The sequence below is a fragment of the Meleagris gallopavo genome, chromosome 4 (assembly GCF_905368555.1).
Source record: "Meleagris gallopavo chromosome 4, MGAL_WU_HG_1.1, whole genome shotgun sequence".
Classification (NCBI taxonomy): domain Eukaryota; kingdom Metazoa; phylum Chordata; class Aves; order Galliformes; family Phasianidae; genus Meleagris; species Meleagris gallopavo.
The window spans coordinates 38,481,739-38,503,554 of record NC_139407.1 but is presented as its reverse complement, the minus strand read 5'-3'; the positions used below and the strand labels follow the sequence as shown (position 1 = coordinate 38,503,554).

The window sequence follows — 21,816 nt, the reverse complement described above, 5'->3', positions numbered from 1 at the left end:
GCTATCCTTAACCCATAGGTACCACCATCCTGGTGGCTGCAGGCTTCCTGCTCTCACCAATGGTCTTGCTTCTTATGTCGAATGGCATGTGGCAGGTTCCCTCTGTTAATTAGAACAAATGTGCCAATTATGTTAATGTATCTCTCGATACCAATCAGTGAATAATTAGAGTCAACACATCTGTCTCTCACCAGGGAGCAGGATGGCAGCACAGACACTACAAAGTACACTGCTCTGAATTACAGCCACATTGGGTTGTGTGTCCTCAGCTGCTCACAGGGACAGTTGGGTCTTATGGCAGGCTGGGAGGTACCTTCTGAGCAGCTGCAGGGACTGTGAGCTCATCTGCTGCGCTCACTCCTCTGCTTACAGACATCTAAAGTAAAATTACCTGAGCTGGGAAACTGGAAATAGAGATAAGAATTTCATTCTGGCTTTGTTCTGAAGGGCTGATGTTTATGGAAGCTGGGTGAGCGTTGTTATTTTCTGTAGCTGGCATGTCCAGGATTGAACACTTAAACACCCTTCATGACAGTATTGTGGCTGATTAAATGTTTGCTGTTATGATGAAGGAAAACTTATGCTCAGGCCTGTTCTATACCATTGCACAGCTATCCATGCATTTATGAGTAATAGTTGGAGAGATGTGTCATGTTTAATTGAATAGACAGATTTAGATCATAGAATCATAGAATGGTTTAGGTTGGAAGGGATCTTTAACATCATCTAGTTCCAGCCCCCTGCTAAAGGCAGGGACACCACCTACTATACCAGGTTGCCCAAAGTCTCATCCAGCCTGACCTTGAAAGCTTCCAGGGAAGGGGCATCCACAACCTCACTGGACAATCTGTTCCAGTGTCTCACCACCCTCACAGTAAAAAATTTCTTCCTAATATCTAGTCTAAATCTACCATTTTCCATTTTAAAACCATTTCCTCTCATCCTGCTGCTTCATGCCCTTATAAAAGTTCCTCCCCAGCTTTGCTGTAGACCCCCTTCAGGTCTGGAGATATCCTTTAAAGAATCTTTGTGACTATACCCAGCAAATGCATACACTCAATATCTAGGAATAGCAAGGATTTCCTGCAGAAATGTCTTCTCCAGAGAAGACATTGAAAAACAAAGTCACAAGGGATTGGTTTAGCTTGACCCTGAAGATGGACGTCTTGTGGATCTCAGAATGCCCATGGGCATCTCACTTCACCTCTGCCTGCTCACCTGGTAGAGCGCAGGTCTGTGGCACAAAGTGAGAGGGCTACACCCCGGGGAATAACATGGCGTCACAAGAGAGTGTTGCTTTTAATTTCAATAATAACAGCTTGCACACTTGTCATTCACAAATCACACTGTCTCACTTCACTTTGCTCTCTTTTGTGTTTGACACCCAATCAGTTTATATGTACATGAAAACAGCCCTGCTTTCCATAGATCTGCTTACCTCGCAACTCAAACTCCTCTTGGCAGGAGTGCTGAGCACTGCAGCCAGTGGGTGAGTAGCTTCAGAAAAAAAAAAAATAGGCTGTTAGAAACTGAAAATATATACTAACTGAATTCTTATTTACATGTTGTAATGTGCTTTAATTAGTTAACATTTATACAAGGACTGAAGGAGAAAACACAAGAGCTAATTACTGCAGGAGCAGCATGCTCTTTTCTGCATTGCTCTTTATACTAATGGTTAAAATGTGGAAGGAGGAAGCATCCCTTCTCTTGTCTCAGATATTTTCTCTTCAGTTCCTCCCTTCAGATTTGTGATACTTTGCTGTGTGAACAGACTCATTACATCATTAAAACCCAGATATCAACACAAGAATGAGTTGGATTATGTTCAAGAAGTACCTAGTAAAAGAGATGAGATTTAGATATGCACACACAGTACGAATGTACTGGCAAAGCTGATTTTTCAGAAGAAAAAATAAATCCTGTGGTTCTGCAAGCTTAATGTTTTATTGTTAGCAAATTCTGTAAGCCATTAGGTGAAGAGGATCTTTTTCCCAGCTGATTTGACAAAGAGCTAGAGGCAGTATACTCAATTATGTAGAGCCTCTTTTTTTTCTCATATTGGCAACTCTTATTTTCATATCCTCTCCAGTTTTCTTGCAGGGATGAAAGGGAATTTAATGCTCATAGCTTTAATTTTGTCTAATCAGCTGAGACTCAAGCTGAATATGCATGTGTGTGCTTTTTTGGGGGAGAGTGTTGCAGAGTGCTGGTATTTATCGAGTACAGAGCTCCTGGCGAGGAGGGCTGGTGCACATACTTACATAGCTATACCAGGAAAATTATTGACGGAGCCTCAGATCATGATACAAGTGTAGTCCTGTCCTCACTGATGTCCCAATTTTCTCAATGTGCAGATCACAGAAAAAGTAGTGGTGGGTCTGAAGGTGGTGGGGTACACAGCTCTGGCACTGCGTGTAGCATCTTTTAGAGTCCAAACACTCCATCCCAGAAATAGAGTAGGACTGAAAAAACAGAAAGATGCTTGATTTGAGTGAGAGATGGGGGTTAAGTAGCAACCTTTCTGCAGGAGGAGAGGTGAGCTGCTGGCTGGTTTTTCAGTCTGGGTTGCATGCAGACTTGACCTGCATGTGGGGAAGGAGCCAGAGATCGCTACTGACTGAACAAGAGTCTGTCCATCTTGATTATACTTGATGGCCATTGGGATTCAGGAAAAGAAGAACAATTTCAATCATCCTGGCAAGCAAAACCAGGTTATGACCAAGAGTTTGTGTCTTCCATGGCAGATAAAACATGAACGCTGCAGTGATAGAAACATAGCTTTCAAAGATTTATGTCTTTTTATTTCTCACCCATTTCTATCAATTTCTGCAGGACTTTTAGCATCACTTATTTTGGGATGGTTTCAGAATATGTGGCTGTCGAGCAGCGCATCAAAGTGGTGTTTGAGAGAGCAGGCCTTGGCAGATAGCACCTCTTGGGCCCAGCAGGCTGATTGTGTTTATGTTTTTCTTCCTTTCATTAACTCTGGGCACAAGCTGAAATGATCCAGAGACACGAAGGCCCTGCTTTGATCCATCCAGGTCCCCAGTCCCTTCCTTCAGAGCACACTCAGTTCAAAGGAAAACAAGCTACTAGTTTTTCAGCCAAATTACATAAGGGTGGCTCACAGCTGGGATATAATAGGGTGTTTCTTTGGGAAGGCAATAAAGGGAACATTGTCTGGATTAAAAATCACATATAAAAATATTTTTCTGTGTAACCAAGGAAATTACGCTTTATTAAAGTGAAATACAGCTTACATAAAGAAAAGGGAAATCTAAGCACCAATGTAGTCTTTTTGAGCTCCTATTTCCTTGGTAACTGTCTCTGTTTCATTTAACCCTGACTATAGCAGAACAATAACAGGCACATATGCGTGAGTGCATGTATACTAGATAATTTTGGGCTATTTGCAATCTATCTGTTACGTGGCCTCACCATGTTACAACTTGTGCGGATATATACAAGGTTACTGACTACTAGATGAGATGTACAAAGAATGGGTGAGAGGCTTGGGCTTTTTTAGGTTTCTGGTGTAAGGGAATGTTCTGCATGTAGATAGACACCTTAGTTATCCTATTCCATATCCCATGCCTTGTGCTCTGAAAGCACACACAGCGGCTGGCCGACTCTGAAAATATATTAATATTTTGAAGGCAAGCCATTCAGTGAGAGTAATGTTGGAGATAGTGAGCCTGAAGTTAAAGGTAGATGTCAACATTACTCTTCCATACTCCTGACATGGTACTGCCTTCCAGTTGGCAGTGTGCACCAGGTGAGTCCTTTCTAGTGTGCTTCATAACTCTCTCAGAGATGGGCAAGACCATGGCAGATTTTGTGCCCACTGTGGTGTGACCAGCGCTGATTCAGTTTTTCCCCTCCTGCCCTTTGAATCCTTCAGGTGGAGTGGCTGAAGAATGAAGAGGTGATTGATCCTGTGGAAGACCGAAATTTTTATATCACCATTGATCACAATCTGATCATCAAGCAAGCCCGGCTTTCTGACACAGCCAACTACACTTGTGTTGCCAAAAACATTGTGGCCAAAAGGAAAAGCACTACAGCAACTGTGATCGTCTATGGTAAGTGATGCCTTTTCGTGCTGCACAGGGGAGGGAGGCTTCTAGAAATATAACATGTTTGTATGCAACTCTTACTGCTGCTAGCAATCAAATTGCTACATGGAGGCTTCCTCCAGCATCACACCTTGCTTTCTACCCATACATTTCATTCTCTCTCTGATGCTTTTCAGAAATAAGAGTGAAACTAAAATGAAACCTGTGCTTCCATGTACTGGTAAGAGTGTCTGTTCAACAGAATCACCCATCTACTTATCCCTCTTCTAATCAACCTATTTTTGATGCCTATTACCAAAGCATACTCTGATGTCAAATTCGCAAAGCACTCTATGGCTTCAATTCATAGGAACACAACCTGGCTTAGAAATAAATATAAGGGGAATAGGAAGTATTGAATAGCATTATTCTACACAACAGTCCTGATCTGATATTGAGGTTGACCCTCCTTTGGCCAGCCCAGTTTTTCTACTGGGGTCTCTTCTAGCCTGTCCTGTTCTCCCCCACAGCCTGAGTCTCTGCCCCAGTAAGCCATCGCTACAATGCTTCCCAAGCTCGGGTATCCTACAGAACAAAACCTGATCTGATAGCACGCCAGCTGACTATCCTGGTGTTCCTTACAATCAGTTTAATTATAGGATAGACAAGTGGGAAGAAATCCCTATGATTATCCCTAATATTCATTTCATATTCAGTCTAGCAGTTAGATTTAATTGTAAGCAGTTGCTTCCCTGAAGTTACAATGAGGGCCTTTTAGCTCAGATTTTATAGAAAAACAGCTGAATTGAGTTGATTAGCAGTGTTTGTGATATTGAGAGGTGGACCTTGCAAAAGCACTGTGTTTTGTAACTGTGGTGAATGCAAAAGCATAGACATATAGGCATGCTTGAACTCCTCCTCATTTATATACGGTGTTTTTTTGAACAGCAAAGTGAAGAACGTATGTAGAGGAGCAGCCACTTGTGTGGGTTTTGGTATTAGATCCCCCTTAAGGGATATTTGGGAGCTGGGGAATTTAAACAGTTGGTATGTTATCCATACCCTGATGATGCCATTAATACATAGAGCGGCACAGTTCCCTCTCCATCCACATCATTCTTCTATCTAAACCAGAAGCTGAGGCAGGTGGAAAAGAGTGGGCATAAACATCTTCCCAAGGATAAATATCTTCCCAAAGTCCAAAATAAAAAATAGTGTAAGCTCACTCTGAACAGCTTAAATATTTGTCATGGACATTCATACGCACCAGCTGTTTCTACATTGAGGTGAGTGGAGTTGCCCTGACACCCCAAAATCAGCTTCTGGAAAAGAAAGAGAAATCATCACTTCCAACTCTTCCTGTTGAAAGCATGAGAGTGTCTCAGTGTTTGTAGATGATGGATAAATCCAAGAAAGAAGTGCAGTGCGAGTTATCTCCAGGATAGCTTTCGTGCAGCGTCATGCTCTTCCTCTTACTTTCCAGTGAATGGAGGCTGGTCTACCTGGACTGAGTGGTCGATGTGCAACAGCCGCTGTGGGAGAGGCTTCCAGAAGCGCACAAGGACTTGCACTAACCCTGCCCCACTCAATGGGGGGGCTTTCTGCGAGGGGCAAAACGTTCAGAAAATAGCTTGCACCACCCTGTGTCCAGGTACGGTATGAACAGCATATAGCTCTCAATGCCTGCTTTTTTTCTGGCACCAGTCATTCCAGGAGAAGGCCGCTAGTCACAGAAGCTTCCTTCTCTTTATTAATAAGTCTAGTATTTCAGTGAATGAATAGGAAATTGTGTTATGTAAGTAGATAAAATAGTGCACACATTACATCAAGCAGCAAGGGATTTGGTCCCACTTTTGCACACAGCTTGCGACCTTGTCTCAGCCTTAATAATTCAGGGGATTTGGAGAACGCTCAGAGCTTCAGACAGTGGGAGATAAAGCCTGAAAGCTCTGGAAGAGGACAGGAATTTGAGTCCACAAAGTGACTGTGATGTAAATAAATTTGTAGTGTCTGTTCAGTCCAGCTGTCACAGCAAGTGCGTTATTTGAGACATGTGGAGAGTGGATGCCAAATTTCAGGCATATTTACCTGACTTCAAATACAATACCTTTAAAAGGTATTTAAATGCAAACTTATGAAAATTACAAAATTGTTTTAGGAGACACAGGGTAGTTTGCGGCCTTTCCATGACAACATTCTGCCATCTGTCCTACTGCCTAGTACTGTCCTATGTTGGCTGCACCACTGAAATTAGTGTTGGTGTCACCTTCAATTTAGGAAGCTTCACCATCCAAGACTGAGTCATAGGAGTGGGTCAAAGGAACTCAAATGAGCAAAAATCTCACCTTTTCTCATTATTTCAAGTTGCAGACTACTATCTCAAGCTCTGTTACTGGAATAATTTAGTTATTAGTTCATTCACTGTTTCACATTTTGCTTTTGAAAATCATTTGTGGGATTTTGAAAGGTGCTAAATGCATTCCTGATTCTATTCGTGTGAAATATATCAGTGCCTTTAAATTATTCTTTTAATATCAAATATTTAAAATTAAATATCTTCATTCTAGAGAAGAGCTTCTGGCCAAGTTTAATTTTAACCTCTGTGTTTAAAAAAAAAAAAAAAAAGAAAAAAAAATCACAGATTGCCAACTTGCACACTTTGAGCATAGATAAACTGCTGACACGTTTCTAAAAAAAGGAGAGGAAGAGCAAAAATGATGCTGGGACAGAAATAGGACTTTTAAAAATACAGGCTGGTTCATTTCCTTGATTCACGTGTTGGCATGGCTTGGAGTCCTTCTTCCTTGCTAGGATAACTAAAAATTCCAGGTAGAGTTATCTCCAAAAGATCAATGCTTTGGCTTGGTCCCACATATCCCTTTGCGTACCTGTTCCCCTAACACCTTGTGTCTTCTCCTTGTCTCAGTTGATGGCAAATGGACATCCTGGAGCAAGTGGTCCACTTGTGGCACAGAGTGTACCCACTGGCGCCGGAGGGAGTGCACAGCCCCAGCCCCAAAGAATGGAGGCAAGGACTGCGATGGATTGGTGCTACAGTCCAAGAACTGCACCGACGGGCTCTGCATGCAGGGTAAGTGCTGCTGCATCAGCTCTGGGGTCCAGGAAAGATGAAGTCATAGAAAACCCTGCTAAAGATCTTGTCATCATATATCTCCTGACAGCTGTTACCTATACAACCTTCATATAACTTACGCAGTAGTGTCATGAAGGTCTGCTCTAGTACTGAGATCTGTTCAGTCTGTGTCTGTCCATGCCGTGGTCCTGTCTTAGGGACTAATAAGACTGAGGTGAAAGCGAGAGTAGGCTTGTGCTGTGATTCTGACTTTTTTACAAGCAATGTCTTCTATGTCTTTCTCATCCATTCTTAAAAATGAAGTCTTCTCCATTCTGCTGGTATGTTGAAACTTCTCTTTGCATTTTGGTAGAATAACCTGAGTACAATAACCTCTCTCCTGAAGAGTACGAGACACTTCTTCCTTCTTCTCTGTTGAGTCTCAGCTCTTCGTTGCCCAAAAAGCTGAGGCAGTGACCATCCAGTATCAACGTGTCCAGATCATAATATGCTTAGAGTTTTCTAATGAAAAAAGAGTCAGGAATTTTTATTCTCTCTGATAGATGACTAGTGACTGAAATAGCCCCAATGCCACATAAGTAACACCACTAAACTAATAGGTCTACTTCCTGTGTAGGAAGAAAGGATACATCCCCTCTACAGAAGAGCTCTTTACTATCAGTTTATATTTAGACAGGTGCATGTCATCTTTGTGTATGTGCATAAAGAGAGCCATTTAAGCAGAAATCTGGTAGAAGAATAGATATAATAGTACAGCAGAATAAAAGCCCTATAGGGATCTCATTTATTCTGTTGATGGTATATTGCATTTTATTTGTGAAAGTGGATGCTGAGTATAAAGCAGAAGCCCTCAGTGGGAGAGAATGTGAGGTTATTGTGAATCTTGCTCTGCTTCATATATATGTATATAAAAAATGGTAATGAAAAATATTCAGTCACATATTGACCCACTTGGCTCCAGGGGCCATGATCATCCTTCAGTGCTGGAATTTAATGGCAGTGTTTTAGTGGTGTCTTTATACTCCTGGGGCTTCATACACCTGTAAAACCTACAGTGCTGCTTCCAGATCCATCACCTCTGGGAAGATTGATTTGCTGCACTTTATGGCAGTGTTGCCTCCTTTATATTTTCACTGATGTGAGTCTAGATCCATAGCAGATCTGCCCATAAGCAAGGAAGGAACATGGACCTCTTCATTCCTAAAATACTGCACATGGTGAGGGCTGGTGAGGGCTGGCCTGAAGCTGGCATGTCCCCTGCCTGGGAACATCTGGACCCACCAGAGACCTCAAAGCTGTCATGCTGGTGGGTGCCACTTAGTGCCACAACCACTTGCCCTCTGTGTTCAGCCTTCCAGGCGGCTGCGTTGGCTGGCTGCTTGCCTGGCTATGGCCAGATCCTGTCTCTGGGTGCTCTGGTGCTTCCTGCTCAGAGGCAAACCTCAGTGATTGCACTGTGTGAGCAGCTGGGATCAAAGAGTTACTGGATGGGCCCAACTTACCATGAGGCTGTTGCTTTGACAAAAACTCACTTGTAAACATATATCTCTATATGTTTATGTGTATAAAAGGTATCCTGTAAAACGCTGAGTTGAATGAGTCTAATTTGCAAGCTCTTTCTCTTTCAGTCTATTATTCACTACAGTAGCATCAGCTGGATAAATCAATAAGCTCTTTTCATCAGACTGCCCCTGCTCCAGCAAAGAGCAGCAGTCTGCACTGATATTGATTTCTGTGGGGATAAAAACTGTGGAGCTCTCTCCATCCCTTGTAATTACAGTATTTTGCACCCAAAGCTGCAGTTTGTGCTTACCGCTAACTGTGGCATTTCTTGTGCAACTCTGCTGTCACATTTCTTCAGATTAATGATCTTGCTAGTATACACATACACTCTCTTATTCAGTAGTTAGTATTTTTCTGTTAACATGAAAGCATGAACAGTCATTAAGCTAGAAAGCCTGCAGAGAGGCTGAACTGAAGAAGAGTAGCTGTAGTGACAATTCAGGGTGGTCATTACTATTTTAAGTTTCCCCATACACAATATTGCTTAGCAGGTCCCGTTAAAACAATTTTGTAATTTCCATAACAGCATTAATATGATCTTCTGGAACAAAATATAGTGTAGGGGTAAGAAGAATTGTCTGGCTACCACCCACACTATTTGCGTTACTGCCTCTATAGTTGCATTATTTCCCATTTGAACTACAAGAACTGCAGTAAATACTTTGGTGCAATAGGAACGCTTTTAAAGGCACACACTGCATCTCACAGGGGATTGCTATAAGCTGAAATGCTGCAATTAGCCCTCCCCTCATCCCACTTAATGACTTTTGTGGGTGTTCTGTGCTGACACCAGGCAAGCACAACACTGCACCATCGCCTCACACTTCAGCACAAATGAGATGATGGGATCACAAGCACCTTTAGGGCAAAGTACAGTGTGAAGTGTTTTGCTGTGCCCAGTGGTGCAAGGTACTTGTGTGATACTGAAAAGTGTCTGGTGGCCCAAATTTGGCTCTGCATTCTGCATAAACTGCTGCTAGTGGCCAGGAAAAGGTGGATACCCAGCAAAGTGAGTTAACTGTCTTGGTTGGAGGCTCGCTGCATGAGTGGTGATGTGCAGCTGTCTTCTCTCTTTTTCACATCTGAGGTCAAAAATATTAGCTGCTGTATCATAGTATCATAGAATGACCCAAGCTGGAAAGGACTCAGAAGGATCATTGAGTCCAGCTCCACACAGCACCACCCAAAAATCAGACCATACATCTGAGAGTGTTGTCCAGATGCTCCTTGATCTCTGGCTATTATTTGATGCCATGTTCCATACTCAACCACCCTCTCTTGGTGAAGAATCTTGAACATGTCCATGCTCAAAGTAATTCATCTATGTCCTGTCTGCTGACGATCCCAGGTGGCAGTGTTCAGGTCTCTTTTATCTCTAACTTCAATAAATAAGCTCAGAAAGTCTGTAGACATGAGTGTGGGTGCCTGTCCACGCTGGTAAAGCATGTATTTTCTGAAATCTGAAATTCTGAGATCATGCTCATGATGAGCAAGTTGGCACCAGCATACTGAGGAGAAGATAATCAGTGTCCCTTCCTCAGCTCACTCTTAGCTTAAACAGGCCACTATAGCTTTACATAAAGGCTGGCTAAGCTGTGCTTTTAATTTTTCTTCAAATCATAGGTTTAGCTGTCTTACAGCAGCAAGGTCATACTGAAGTACATGTCACTTGAGGACTGTAGATTATCTAGTTCTATAAATAGTACCATTGCTCTGTTTAGTAAAAATTGTTCACTTTATGCTGTTACAGTATGGATTATAAACCCATCATTTCATAGAGCCAAAAGGAAATTTCCTTGGGTCAAGCATAACCAGATTCAGTGTGGACTTTTCCTTTATTCCTTTAAATAAATTAGCAGGAAAAGACTGAGGCAGGCTGCTATCACTTAAAGAATGGTGGAAAAGATTTAAAAAATCCTCACCTGCCACTAAAGGCATCACTGGGCCAGCTCCCTGGTCATTCTTACGCTATAAGAGAACCATATAACTTATGTGCACAGAAACCTAGTTGGATTCACAACTTGAGAAATAGGAAGTTTTGCAATAGAGAAGATGTTATTACCAGAATTGTAATTCAATTTCTTGTTAAAAAAGGCCCCCTGCTAGTTGAGAGTGAATCAACATGTTGCCAAATTCTTTGAAATCCTTGTATGAAAGTCAGAGTTAAGTTCATAAAGTTGCCTCTTACAGGCACAGTGACCTAAGGACGTGAAGGAGATGGAGTCTGTCCAGCTGGTTCACTAAGTGGTTAACTACTGCCCTTTTCCAGCCCTGTGCTATTTGTATACAGATCTGAAGTAGAAAGCAAGGTTCCCGATACTGAGAACTCTTTCTTCCTAGAACATATATGTACTGCATATGCCTTGTTTGTTTAATATAACATGCCAGAACTTTCTGATGGGATAAGCATTTGTTTCACTTTTTGGCTTGTTTTGAAAGCCAGCATTCAGCAACAAATTACAGAGCAGAGAATTTTGATGAGGACTTCTGGTCTTCCAGAGCAGATTAGTGTGCAAAGAGCAGGGGAACGTTTTTCAGGCTCCGGGAGGTAAGCAAAGCTCTCTCGAGGGAGATTGCAACAGAAGCCTATGTGTGCAGAGGAATGAAATAAAACCTTTTATTAAGAGCATGTGGGTCAAGAGGGAACTTATAATATGTTCAGTCTGTCACTGTAATGATATATCCACATGGCCAGTTGCATTGAGCCTTTGAGAAGGAGTTTTATTCATTTTAAGAGCGCATCTCATCTGTTCCTAGAGGAAGTTTTCTACACTATTGTTATTTGATATGAATAAAGAGTTGTGATATTTTATTTTTAACCCCACTATTATGTAATGATGTAGCAGCTAAGGGAGTTTATGTACACATCTCAGAGTTATGACTCTTATTTATTTTTATTGTAGTAACATGAGAAATCCCCAGCTGAAGACCGACCCACTCTGGTGGGTCCTCTGCAACTGCTTAGTGAGAGTTCGTGCCTAACAAAGCTCCTACTCAAAGCAGATGAAAGCTCTGAGTATATAACAGAAGTGCAGATCCACAAGCAGAGCCTGGGACACTGAAACTGCTTTTTCCCACCCCAGTCACTTCTGAAAAAGTCCTCTCCCCATTAATTTTAATGAAAGGTGAATACGCTAAGATCTCTAGACTGTTTTGAAAAATAAGCCAGAGAATACATTACCTTACTTGTGAGCTTATATACCTGCCAAGGATTTTGGTACATCACTGAACATCCATTCAGGTAACTCCTGCTTTCCACAAGCCTTTTTTCCAACAGTTTCTGCCTCTTCTTCTGGATGCATTCTAACTGTGTTTTCTTTCACCAAGCTGCTTGCCATGCATTCCCTCTTCAGTGCCAGATCCTGTCCTTGTTTCAACTCTCCCTGTAACTCATTTGCTCTAGGCCAGCTACAAAACAAAGCAAACCCCAGGAAATATATTCAGGCACTGCAAATGTAGAATTTGCAAATACACAAACTAGCAAATTGCAGTTCTAGACGTGTGTTTACTTTTGCTGTCAAACATCCATAAGAAACCCAGCATTAAGATTCTGTGCTTCTAAGATATTAAAGACAGGCATAAGATTTAGCTAAAAGGTCGAAGTCCTTAACTTTAAAAGATTGCATGATGTCAAAATTGCCTCTTCTAATCCACATCCAAATTGTAGCAACAGGTTATCATACTCCTCCATCTTCTTCCATCCCATGTAGATGATATGCATGTTTAAACTAAGGCAAGACCTTTCTAACAGCGTTAGCAAAAGTCAGGAATCTAATTTAAAATGAAAATACAGTTTCAACCTTAATTATAGAATATCATACGCTCATGTTCAAGGACAGAAATGAGAGAGGCTCCCCATTTAACCTATACACTCAGGAAAGATCTGAGATAATACCCAAGTAAATAATCAGTCACAAAACCTTGATCTTCTTGTTTATTAGCCCACCATGAACTTGCCAATAATTAGTCCTTTAGCAGGAAAATAAATTACTGTGCATTATCTCCAGGATGCCTGATATCATATCTGACCTTCAGCATACTTACTGCAGACTTGAAGGTCTTTCTCTAGAAAAGCAAATATAAGAAGCCAGACACATTCTGCCTGAAATGTTTTTGCAGTTCTGGGGATGTTATTATGTGCTTGCCCCCCCACCACCACCTTTTTTATCCACCATAAATTAGAGATGACATTTCCTTGTTTATGTGCTGGAATTTCTGCAAAATAGTAGGGGAGAGAAACAATTAACACCAGCTGCAATACAAGCATTATTGTTGTCATTTCTTCTCTATTAAATCTGTATTAGAAACATGTTAAGTAAGCATGGAGGTTTAGTCCTAAATGGTAGGAATATGGGATTTACTTCAAGGTTATATTTGTATCCTTAACTTTGCTCCCACACAGAGAAAGAACTACCATCAGCTTGTGCAGCCATGACCTATGGACACTGGAGGGAGAAATTCAAAACTCCTATAAGTCAACTTAAGTCTCCTAATTTCCTTCTCCTTGTGAAAGTGACTGCTTTTCCATGATAGGGAGTATATGGAGACCTATGTAGTTGTGTCTGAGATAACATAATCACTGGAAAGCTTTGATCATTTTCACATTCTGCTTGTCATAAAGAATTTGATCTAAAAACAGCAAAGAAACTCAGCAAGCAATTCTGAGCATCTGGAGCCAGAGAAAGAGGAAGATACTGAACTACCACTGAAAGATCTCATCTTCAGAATTAAGAACAGAACTAATCAGATGTTATTTGGGACTGGCATGGAAAAAAATGGCTAGCTTGCTGGCCTTGATTTATTAAATATTAGAACTCATCTAGCATATGTACATACATACATACAGTTGGGAACAGAGCTGTTCTTGTAAACTCTCATGTCACTATGCACCACCTGCCTACTTTAAATTGTCTAAGAACTGCTTCCTTCAAATTTTAGGCCTCTACATTTGAAAATTAGTCTCTATTCATCTTTCACAGCTCTGTAGTTCAGAGCCTGTTGCCACCAAGAGGTTACTACAACTTCACTGTCACTACACTGGATAAAACCATCAAAGTAGAGAAAGAAAGATAGCAGTTGAATGAGTGTCCTCTTCTTTTCTTACATGCAATTTAAAGGGCATTGACTTTGGAACCAAAAGGGGAAAATGGGCTATTACTGTATATTATGCTCAATCTGTCATGTTCATTGCAACAGGATGATATGGGGACACATCAATGTGGCTAGGCTTTCAAAAGGACCACATAATTACATGACCCTAGCTCCTTTTAAAAGCACTGTGCAGAGGAGAAAGAGCATTTATAGATTAGAAGCAAGTGATGCCAGATTAAAATATTATGCATTAAAGAAACGAGCAGTTTTGATGTACTTTATGCAGTCTTCACTTTATTAAATGTGTGTGCATGTCTCAAAATCTCACTAACCTTGATACAGTCTCAAAACATGTACCATTAGCTGTGACCTCAGCAGCTAATGGCATAAAGCAGTTTCTTTGTAGGATAATTGTAAATGTTTTTATAAATATGACCCAAACTGGATAAGTATCAATGTGCCCAGAAATATCACCTTCAGCTGCTCCACCATCTTATGTAGTTACCTGCAGGGAAGAGAAAGTAGTGACGCAGGCAGCTGGAGAAAATACAAATGGAAAAGGCTTTTTTTCCCCCTTTCTTTCTTATGTTGATATTTTATTTTCTGCAAGTAACAGAATAAAACATTTTCATTATCTGCTAAAAAATGAAACAATAATACAATTTCAGTATGACTAGAAAGCTGGTAAAATCTATTAGGGACCAGAAAGAGAAGGCAGTTACAAAATTTTCTCTGTGTGAAGCTGTAACCTACTGTACACCACAAGGAACAAAGTTGTCTTTAAAATATGCTAGTTCCCTGGCTAAGGGCTTTCCAGGTAAAATCAGACACAGGATTTCAGGATGCCTGTGGTCATGATACTGAATTCCTACTTTGTGTAGTATGCATGTATATATATGCTCATAAATATTTTGAGAGGTATATTCATCCCTGGAGAGTGGAGTTGGAAATAGTTTTAAAAAGTTGTTTTGGTGGCTTTTTGATGACAATCTGTTTCAATTTCTGACTCAGAGGAGTCAGCACCATAATCTCTGTACAATTATTATCTGTCATAGGTCTGAGGTTCTTCATTCCTACCCCATCCCTTGGCAGAGGGAATTTTCCTGAGGCAAATTGCAGCAGCTGAATTCTTGCTGTAAAAAGAGATGTTCTGCTATGTCACAGCTAACCACCTAAGCCAGTTGATTCCACACATTCAGATATTCTAAAGACTGTTCAACCCCAATGACGTGCCTTTGAGTCTCCTGTGGTTGTTGGCACAAATGGATTTCCAGAAGGTTGGAGCAAGGCATGTGGGACCAGAACGCTCCGGCTGGGCTCCCAATGGTTAGGGATCATTTGTGTTTGCAAACAGCACCAGACTAATTAAATGAGCTTCAAAATCTATTTAGTTAAATGGACTCAATTTCCCAAAGCAGTGTAAATGTAACTGGTACAGAAATTGAGTTAAGCTAAATTGATAAAAAGCCTGCTGAAGTCTTTTCTGTGTATCAGTGTTAGACTGGTTTTTCTTTCCAGTTCTCTGACCTTTGACATATTCCTCCTTTCAGCATATTATATTGGTATAAAAGTGTTTAAATTGCTGTAGGTATTCTTTATGGAAAGCAAATAGCCAATGCCTAGGGAACGCATCTTTATAATGACATAGCTGCATTTGTACAAAGCATTTGTGTCTATGTAATTACTTGAGTTAAAAAAGTCCACCTTTAACACTTAATGGAAGCACTTTTACAGGGACAAAAAAAAAAAAAAAAAAAAAGTATTTACAAGCTTAAAATGGAATATAAAGTAGAATCCATGGAGAAACATCAAATTAATTAAAGACTTTTTCATAAATACATTTAATATGCAATTACATTGGTGCAATTTCTGTGCATAGCCCAAGCCTCCCACTGATTCTCCAGGTATGACATAGAGTGCAGTACTTGTAAAATGAGGGAAATAAATAGCCACTGTTGGTAAGTGACTGAGATCCTCAAACAGAAGGGACTATGCAAGTGTAAAGTATGTTTATTACTATTTGACTCATCCAGCAGTAAGTTACACAACAAAAAATCAAAAGCTGCTTTGAAATGTACATTTCCCAACAAGCTGTAGGAAAAAGCTTAAATTATTTTTCTCAAAGCAAGTAGCTCACTGTGAAGCCAGCTGCTCCGTGTGTGAGTCAGCAGCCTCGGCAGCCTTCCTAGAGTCAAAGCCAACAGCACCTTTCTACATTTACCCTCGTTAAAAAATGTGACGATCCTGGTAGAAGTCCTGAGGTTTTTGCCAGGCAATGCTGTTGATACAGGGGAGGAAAAAAAAAAAAAATTAAATGAAAAAGATGTCTATTCACTGCAGTTACTTTGAAGAGAAGAGGGGAGTCATTCTTTATTATTATAGGTGCTAATCCCAGCAGGTTTGCATCATTATCCGATGAAAACATCCTTTCTTATGGTTCGAAGGTGTAGTCAAAGCAACTGGTATGAAAGCCCACTTTCTAAACCAGCACCTGTGCTGTGGTGCTGGGAGCATGGCCATAGACCAGCCTTCTGTGCAGCTAGCATTGCTGTGTGCAGCCTCAAGCCTTCCATTGCCATGGCAAGGCCCACTCCCTCTTGGAACACTCTTTCATGACAAAGGAGCGCCTAAAAATTGTTTTATTCTAGAAGCTCCTGCCCAAATGGCAAAGGGTGCCTATAGTAACCGTGTTTGAGTCATCTCCTACAATTGTCCTTAATTTGCAAGCACAAATGGAGCTGGCATTTGATGTGCTGTTCAGCGGACTGATGGCATGGCCCAGCTTGGCTGGGATGCTTAATAACCAACCTGAGGTGAGGAGTCCTCTTGCTTCAGTCAGGGGAGGTCTTATGGACACCACTGCCCAGCTTGTGCAATGCTGTCTCCTTGACAAGGACTTTGCAGTCTCCAGCATGGATGGCTATTTATCTATCCATGGCCAGCATGCTCAGACATGACTCGGCTCTTGGTAAAAAATTGGTATGCCCACAACTAAAAGCTCAGCATGCCATCTCATGGCTTTGGCCCTTCCACTTCGTCCCCTTCTTTCTCCTATTCAGAACACGTTTTTCCAGCTGCAAAGGTTTGCTCAGAAAGTTGCCACTCAGTAGTGGTACAGACGGGAGGGTAAAATCAAATGCCATTTGTAAAATATGTCAGTTTGTAAGAGTAATGAAAGCAAAAATTTTCCTTGTCTTTTCTTCCTCTTTGTAATAGGTGTGCTTTGAATACAGACAGAAAGCGTTTCTGGTAAAGGAGTTAGTATCAATCTTTGGCAGCTACAAGGCTGTTCTTTGCAGTTATCAGTATGGGAATCTATGCAAAATTGTCAGAGGAAATAAGTATTTGCAACAAATAGGGTCTATGAAGAGATTGCTGCTTCTTTTAGTGTATTTTGAGACAACAGTTGGTTACTTTACTGAGAATACTTGAACTTGGATTTCTACTTTGTTGGGAATAGAAAAGGCTGTCAGTAAACTCACAGCTAATTCAGGCGGTGCCATTTTTTGTGCCCTGACTGGCATATATCAAATCACTTCCTGTGTGGCAGGAATGACATGCAGCCTCAAATGCCACACCTGCCAGCTGAAAAACAACTGAAAGAAAGGGGAATGGCCTTTCTGGCTCTGCATGAAGGAGTGCAAGCTCTGCACAAGTTTAGGTGATGCAGATCTGGTTCAGGTATGTTACCCTATGCCAGCTCTCCCAAAAATACACAATGGGACACAGGAAATACAGGGATCTCTCAGCAGGTTTGAGTATGAGGCATTTGGAGAAGCAGCCAGCCTAAATTCAGCCTTGTTTTTGTACCTTGCATTTCTTCTGGCTGCCCCTGCTCTCCAGGGACATCATGCCATAGGAAATATTGGCCATAAGGTTATAGCTGAAACAGCTGGAATTTAGGTGGACTAAATATACACCTCACCATTCACCTGGGGAATAATTGGGGAGTAACCAGCTCACAGTAAATTCATGCTCCAACTTGCTGAGCACCCACTCAAGCCCTCAGAAGTTGCCTGCCTTTTTACGGCTGATGCCACAAGCACACTGGTAAAAGTGGGAAGCAGTTATTACAAAAGATTTAGTGTGCATGCTGAGAGTACACGTAAGTGAGCTTGCCTCAACAGACAAAATAAATGAGTGTGAGAACATAGTATTTCTGAAAGCAATTGTAAGGCTGGAATCATTGCGGTGAGATAAAGTTTTAAGTAGATATTACAGGCAGTATAGTCTATCCCATCATGCCTCAGAAAAAAACATCATCGTCAGAAAGCAGTTCTTCTTGCTCTGGCATTTCATTGAGGTAGCATTTATGTGATAGTTAATGTCTGAAAACTTTGTGGGGAGGTATGTCTGTATCTGCAATTGGGACAGACTGTATCTTCATTAGCAAGCGGCGCAGCAAAGCAGGATGAGATACGCAAAGTTCAACAGATGCTGAGCACCGATCTCAACATTTCTGGGAGCTGGAGATTATTCTGATCTGCCTATAGTGTGGTCCTGTCCATTAGGTGCACACCAGGAGTCCAGTTTTGTTTCATATGCAGGAGCCCAGTGTTGTGCGAGCTCCTCGCAGTATGCCCCAAGGCATGGGGAGATGGAGAGAACTGTGGGATTCCCTTCAAAAGGAGGAAGAGGGGAACCCTTTCCCTGGCACCCACCCTAATTCCATCCATGGCAGTGACTTACCCTTGCTTTGTCATTTCCCTCTCCAAGAGGATGCGACTCAGAGCCTTTCCCTTGCTCCCCACGTAAATGGAGGGGGGCTGAGAGATACTCAGCAACTCCACTGATCTCCTGTAAAGCCAAACATCCTCAGCGTGCTTCGCTGTACAAGCTGTAGAAAGAAGAGACTAAAGAAACGATGTTTCTTATTTAGCCACTCTGAAATATAACTGTAAATTGTGTTATCATTTTGTCGATATACAGGGCTTGCAAAGATTTCAAATAAATAATGCTATGACCCCAGAGGCCTTATTGATTTTTTAATAATTTTGAAGGGAAGGCACTCAGTTTCCTGTTTGCTGACAAATTCTTTGCTCCCTGAGGAATTCCTATTGAACGCGTATTAAAGAGAGGATAAAATAATTCCATGGAAATCCAGAAAAAGGGCTTTCTGCATGGACTCTGCTCAGCAAATGGGTATTTAACCTCTGACTTGTGACGACAGGTCTCCTTTAGCTCTATTAGATCAACAGCAAGCTACTATAATTAAATAAAAAAACTGTTTAGAGCCTCACCGAACATGTCCTGGGAATTAAAGCATATGGCAGGGATAGGGAAAAAAGACTTTCCATATGCTAATGACCCTTGATGTCTGAAATAAATTAGATCCATTAGAGTTTATGCTCTATAAAAGAAAGACTTTAAGCACTCCAAAGTTAGTGACTCGAGACCGATTTTGGCTTAGAAATTCAATCTGCCTACTTAGTAATTCTTAGTAAGACTCTGGAGGAGACATAGGATGCAAAATCATAATTCTGTGCTGTATCGGAATTCTAAAGTGCCATCAATTTCTTTTCCTTTTTTTTTTTAATTAAACCATTTTTCATGCTTCCCTTTTTTGTTCTCCTCATTAATTTGATTTTGTTCCCATTTTTGTTTAATTTCTTTCTTTTTAAGGTTTCATTTATCCTATTTCAACTGAACAGAGAACCCAGAATGAATATGGATTTTCTTGTAAGTTTAATGTTTCATTTTACGTTCCTGGACACTAATGCAATGCTGTTCCTGGGGTCAAGCTTTAGTGTTGTGCCAGATCTGCGTGCCTAGGCAAAGATGGATTGGGCAAATGAAGCTGCCTGCTTGACAGCGGCTTCCCTATCAGTGGGCTGACACAGGCTGATCACAGCCCTTCTACCTAGGGAAAATGGGAGAAGAAGCTGCATCAAAGGTAGAAAATGGAGAGAATGAACCCTCTCTCTTGTTAGTGTTTCCTTAGCAATTGGAAGAAATGTGATGGAGGGATAACTTTGCATTGAGCTGTAACTCAGAGATCTGCTTCCTGAACCGCTGGGGATGTAAGTCCTGCTGTTTTGAGGCTGGCACGTTGAAAGTTTCATAGCCAGAGGCTGATGGACTTTGATCAGTCCTTTTCAACATCTGCCAACTCTCACCTCTGTGCTGGAGGGCAGCTTAGCTTAAATGACTAAAAGGTGGGGAGCAAAACATGAAATAAAAGTGATTTCACATGTTTTAAATTAACAAAAATGGCTGCTAAAAAGGTCTGATTTGATTTTTCATTTTCTTTTTTGCATTGTCTCTGCTACTGAGATTTTTCACTATGTAGAAACACATCAAATTTTGATCATGTATTCAGGCCTTTTGGAAAAAAGTGTAGTTGATAATGATGCTGGAGATTACCCTGGAATTAGTGCTGAAGATACGGTATAAGCAGCTAGTAGAAATATCAGAGCCATTTTCTCACAAGACAGCTGTAATAAATCTGGGTTCCTTTTAGTAAATTACCACATTATTTCTCATGCCTGCTTTAGCTTTTATCCAAATACGTATGTGTTAGTGCCAGTAATGAGAATTCAGTGGTTGATTCTTTGCTTTCCTGGACATTTTTTAAAGGCAAAAGAAAATGGCTCAACACCTTATCAGTCAGAAATCACAAAATAAGTTCTACAGGCATTCTGTAGAAATTGGACTTTTTTGTGTTTTGGTTTTTTTTTCTTAATTAAAAAATAGGGCTTCTGAAGTTTAAAAACACACAACATGATCTTCACTAATAGATAAACAATTAAATACTAATATTATGATGCTATATCTCAAAGACATACTGTTTTAGTTCATAGGGTGAATTTGTTTCATGAGACTGTGTTATGTGTTTAGTGCTTCACTGGGTGCTAGATAGATGAACGAGTAGATAGGTAAAGAAATAGAACAAGAGTTAAAGAGAAAACAGAGATCATTTCCCATAAAAAGGGCATAGACCTGTTATATAGCTTTAGAAATGGATTTTAAATTAACCTATAAAAAGGTAGTAAATATCTGCAGGAAACGGGAATAATAAGAATGTATTTTCTCAAAAGACCCTGTGAGAAGCACGTTTCTTCAAGGTTCTTTCCTCTCTTCCTCTAGCTGCACCTGACTCGGATGATGTTGCTCTCTACGTGGGGATTGTCATTGCTGTGATCGTGTGCCTGGCTATTTCTGTGGTTGTGGCCCTGTTTGTCTATCGCAAGAACCACCGTGACTTTGAGTCAGATATTATCGACTCGTCGGCACTAAATGGGGGATTTCAGCCTGTTAACATCAAGGCTGCAAGGCAAGGTTAGTTGTCACTTCATTCCATGTTGACCAATTCAGGGGGATACTATAAGGATATGGTCTCTAGGGCTGTATGAATGATATCTGCGGGATGCCTGTTGGCACTTCATAAATGAGAGAAAGATTATATCCATTTGTTTCTGATGGTCAAGCACTAAAAACCCGCAGCAGCTTTTTTCAGATGTGCTCAGGAACATACAGCAGAGGAATTTAACATCTAAAGAGAGAATGTGAATGTGAGAGTGAAACAGACATTTATAAAAATACAGGTCCTGCTCAAATTTACATCAAAGGCAAAGCTAAGACAGAAACAAGAGAGGCAGGGTTAATCACAGGAGCAATATTACAGTACAATAATTCCATCACATCTTCTTCCCTTTTACTTCACTAATAGCCTCTTTTACTGTGCCCTATCTTACATGCATAAATAGTGCATAGTTAAAGAAGTACTATACCTTCAATGGACAATGTAGAAGAGGTTGTAGTGTAATATCACTTAATAATTAACATTTTTATCACTAGTACATAATAGATAATTTCCATGCTTCGGCATCCAGAAAACAAACAGTCATATGCTGAGGCTGGCTCTTTCAAGATCCACGTTTAAGCTGAAGAGTTCTTTTCTTCCAGTACATGTTTATGAAAAGTAAATCAATATAAAGAGTTGAGATTACAAGAGAGCTGTTATAAGGAAGGTTAGCAGAAGTGTCGTTTTCTGTGTGATGCAGGTACTAC

At 40.8% G+C, this 21,816-nt stretch overlaps 1 protein-coding gene across 2 annotated transcripts in view; it reads left to right on the top strand.

The window, feature by feature from the left end:
• Positions 1–21,816, top strand: part of UNC5C (unc-5 netrin receptor C) — a 237,948-nt gene that overhangs the window by 189,275 nt on the left and 26,857 nt on the right. The window contains exons 5-9 of one of the 2 annotated variants that reach the window (XM_085222922.1): positions 3,905–4,085; positions 5,542–5,709; positions 6,985–7,149; positions 19,429–19,485; positions 20,893–21,084. In XM_085222922.1, the coding sequence (XP_085079048.1) occupies positions 3,905–4,085; positions 5,542–5,709; positions 6,985–7,149; positions 19,429–19,485; positions 20,893–21,084 (763 nt within the window). The remainder of the gene's footprint in view (positions 1–3,904; positions 4,086–5,541; positions 5,710–6,984; positions 7,150–19,428; positions 19,486–20,892; positions 21,085–21,816) is intronic. The other variant, XM_085222923.1, reaches the window with a different exon arrangement.